Raw genomic sequence first — 3,854 nt, forward strand, 5'->3', positions numbered from 1 at the left:
GAACATTTTGGGGAAAGTCAATAGCCTATGTTATATACTGAATGAACTGGATAGACGTCTTTGTTAGCAATTAAATAAAAATGGTCAATTAGAATGTGTCAAATGATTTATGAGAAGACTGAGGGGAAGAAAGGGCTCACGGATGTACAAACAAGTTCTTGTTGTGTACATTTGACCACCTGGAAAAACGATTGGACTTGGATACTGTATTGGGCACACAAACATTATCATGTATCATACATGCTAGTGTCAACGCATGCATGGACACAGGAGATATACACACAATAACCACATAGCTGTTCTCTCTGCGCCAACATAACTGACACCTCTCATTCTGTGCCAGCAAAGAGGGGAGCACAAGGTATACAGAGAGTACCACCGAGGGTCTAGGTTGGCATGGACTCAGCCTCTGGCAGTGGAGTGGAACACATTATCACTTAGTGTGAGCTTTTAAGCCTTTGGCCATTCATTTGCCAAGTTCCCACAAGTGACTTTTTCTCACCAGGTTAATCTGGATGCATACTGATAAACTGAGAATATCCTCTTGTCAAAAGACCTGGAATAAAGACCTGGATTGAAATCATATATACAGTATGCTGGCAGAGTGGGCTCTGCCAACATACTGTATATATACAAGTATATTGAATGATTGTACAAAATAAATTGCCATTATCACAGTACAGTCACCATGGTCTTCAATGCTCTTGAAAATACATTATGTTGAACATAATCAAACAAATGCATTCTCCACATTCTCTCTACATTGTTCACTGTACTGTCACTCAATGTGAGAGCTGCTTAAGAAGTCCGTGTGTTGCCCGGAAACGTTGGCAAGTGTGTACATTGTCTTCTTAGCCGTGAAGAGGGGGTGTGTTGAGTATGGGTGTGTGTGAGGCAACACGCCATGACCCAAACTCCACCTCCCACCAAAGCCCCACACACAGATAATACAGTCTTTAGGCAGGGGGTTGAGAGGGGTATTGTTACAGTAGGAGGGGGCCTGCTTAAGGGTGGTCTGGGCAGACCCATTTATGCCCTGAACACTCCCCTCTCTACCCCTCCCCATTCTCCTTTATCCTTCTATAACCCTTTTTTTACGCAAGCGTCCCGGGACCCCGCATTTTGAATAGCAGCAAACACTGGGTCTCCACATGGTAAGTGCAACCTTTAGATACCAAATACCCAATGTTGAAACTGGAAATAATTTGATTAGTACAATTTGTTTTTGCAGGCAGGTGGACTGTATGCTTGCTGTGCATGCATATTTTTTTCATGCTACTTGTAAGTAAAAAAATTCTGAGCCGACTTGGGGGTGTTTGTTTTGGTGCATGTCTTTGTTTTGTAGCAGTATATTGGATCACTCCAATATGGTTTCCTTCGCACGGCAGGATACACTCAAAGTAAGGATTTTCAGAGTAGTCCTGTGTAAAAAGCATGAGCTGATTCTTACTCAAAAATGTTTGTAGAGGTGATTTTTATACGGATTAGTCCCGTGCACCAGGTAGCAATGCAGTTTTGGGCTGAACCCCCAAAACCCGCAGCTATCTATAGCTTAGAGCTGAAGCTTTCCTCCCTCATTGATTTAATGAGGTGTAAAAAACAAAACAAATTATATTATGATTAATTTAAAAGGTGCACTGAAAATAAACATAGATGTTGTAAACGTAACATTTGTTATGAATGTGTTTTTAGTTACTCATTTTTGCACAGCTTTTTGGGGTATTCTAAGCAGGGAACATAGCAAAATGTAGTGAAATTTCTCGTGTTTTTATGAAAAGAAAGAGAATGGGTTAACTATGTAAGGTGTGTTTAATTCACTCATGTTTCACTTTGTTTTGCCTCTCCTTTATCACTCCCTGCAGGTATTTTGATTGTGGCGCGTCCGATTTTCGTTTCATTCGGGCGTGCTACTGATGCTTGGCTGCATTTGAATATAGAACCCTTCAAGTAGCAGTAATCACCCCGAGCCATGAGATTCCTGTGGCTTCTGTTCTTCCTCCTGTGCCTCCCTGTCCTGCCCAGCACTGAGGCCAAACGCCAGAACTCCGACAACAAGATGTCGCAGCCCCCACCACCACCACCAGCAGGCAAAAAGCCCAAGAACTCTGTCCCCAGCTCAGGAGGGTTCAGCACAAAGGTTGGCCACAACTGTACCTGGGATACGTCCGGGGAGGGCGTAGTGAACTTGCTCGTCAGCTGTAGATCCGAGGAGCAGACCTACTGGTGCCGCTACACTGGACAGCCAGACCTGTGCCAAGCCTACAGTGACAGGAAAGCACAGGTCAGGCATTGGAAACAATTGGTGGGCAAGCTGAAGAAGAGGAGGAGTGCGTGCGACGGTGAAAAGGTGCTGAAGACCCGCTCATGCAAGGCCCCCATGGAGTCGCACATGAAGCTCAAAGAGAAGGGGAAAGGCAGAGGCAAGAAGGATTCAGTGTCCCTGGTTCCGGAAATGGTAGAGAAGGAGGAGAAGAAAGAGGATATGACTCCGTTGTTAGAGGAGAGGGAGGTGAACGACATGGAGCCAGTGGAGAATTATTGTGCCGAGGGATGGCATTCTGTCTGCTCATTCTTTGTAAGTTTTTTTGAAGGTTAAAGTCTTTGTATGGTTTTTGTAAGATAAAAAAGGGACAAAGCTGATGAACTCACCTCTGTATGCGGGCTTACTTCTTTGCTAGGTAAACAAAAATGTTTTTGTATAAAGTGATATAGAGCCTAAATGTAGGCTGCAGAGATTTATTTGTGTTTATTTTATTGTGAAACTAATCTTATTTTCTACAGACAATATTTGCTACTGTTCATTTGTAGTCACTAGACTTGTATCAGATTTATATTTTTTAACTTTAACACAGCATACAAAATTCTACCTGTGAATAAACATACCGTACCATATAACCATTTAACAGTTGTTCGACTCATTTAATAAATCAACACAGATGACATGGTTCTTTTTTTTTTACAAGTTGTTAATTAGTAGGACTATATGGATGATATAGTTGCCTGGTATTTCTATTGTCTATTATATTTGTGCTATTATAAGTACTATTCCAGGAGCTGGGGAAATACAGTAATACTGTATTCAAAACACAATAATATTGACCAGATCTTTGTGCTGTAGTGTTTACACTTGATGATAACAAATCAATTGTAATCAACATGAATAGGATAATCATGATAACCTTTTATGTATTTTCCACCTAGTTCATCCCTTAAAATTGTTGCAATCCCAGCGACATATTAGTTGCCAGAAAATAAATCATCTCTCGAGCCATCATTTGTTTTTCTTTACCAAAACTATGTCAACATAACACAGAAAATGCAGTTCTTAAAAATTGCCAACCCTGCTGATCAACAGATTATTTTCAAGTCTTTGTAAGTAGTGAAACGTAGGGTCACGTCTGTGAGACCTCGTGAACAGAACTTAGAATAGACATAATGAAAGAGTTAATTGAAAATATATCTTGGGAACCTGTTGTGATTTGTTTCTGAGGTGATACTGACATGTCTCCTCTTGTGACACATTGAATATCCACATTTTCACAATTGATTGCATGCTCTCCGTGAAATAAATCAGTATTATGACTACAGTAATAAGTGGATGTTTATAAATAGTTCCCCGAAAAAATCTAAAAGTACAATCTTATTTATCTGTGGTTCTATCATGACTTTCTTATCCATGATTGGATTGAGATTATCTTCATGAGACAACTCAGTGTGGCAGTCAATTGAAATACTGTCTGTCTGGTCCAGAGTTGCTTTGTGTGTAAGCCATTGTGTTATGTGGTAGCCAGTGGCCACAGTCCACAGACAACACACATCCCATTGTGAGTTGCCAATGCTAGCAGATGGCAGGG

At 41.0% G+C, this 3,854-nt stretch overlaps 1 protein-coding gene across 3 annotated transcripts; it reads left to right on the plus strand.

The window, feature by feature from the left end:
* Nucleotides 1–958: 958 nt before the first annotated feature.
* LOC110529971 (fibroblast growth factor-binding protein 2) lies at nucleotides 959–2,903 on the plus strand. Of its 3 annotated transcripts, none has more exons than XM_090183664.1 (3): nucleotides 1,056–1,154; nucleotides 1,232–1,400; nucleotides 1,863–2,903. In XM_090183664.1, the coding sequence occupies exon 3, from the start codon at nucleotides 1,970–1,972 to the stop codon at nucleotides 2,594–2,596; it is 627 nt and encodes a 208-aa protein (XP_090039790.1). In that variant the 5' UTR covers nucleotides 1,056–1,154; nucleotides 1,232–1,400; nucleotides 1,863–1,969; the 3' UTR covers nucleotides 2,597–2,903. The 3 variants fall into 3 exon arrangements, with proteins under 3 accessions (XP_021468349.2, XP_090039790.1, XP_021468359.2); XM_021612684.3 differs by having other exon boundaries at nucleotides 1,057–1,154; nucleotides 1,232–1,281; XM_021612674.3 differs by lacking the exon at nucleotides 1,232–1,400 and having other exon boundaries at nucleotides 959–1,154.
* The last annotated feature ends 951 nt before the right edge of the window (nucleotides 2,904–3,854 follow it).

The sequence above is a fragment of the Oncorhynchus mykiss genome, chromosome 1 (assembly GCF_057628025.1).
Source record: "Oncorhynchus mykiss isolate SJ-2025 chromosome 1, ASM5762802v1, whole genome shotgun sequence".
In the NCBI taxonomy this organism is placed as follows: Eukaryota; Metazoa; Chordata; class Actinopteri; order Salmoniformes; family Salmonidae; genus Oncorhynchus; species Oncorhynchus mykiss.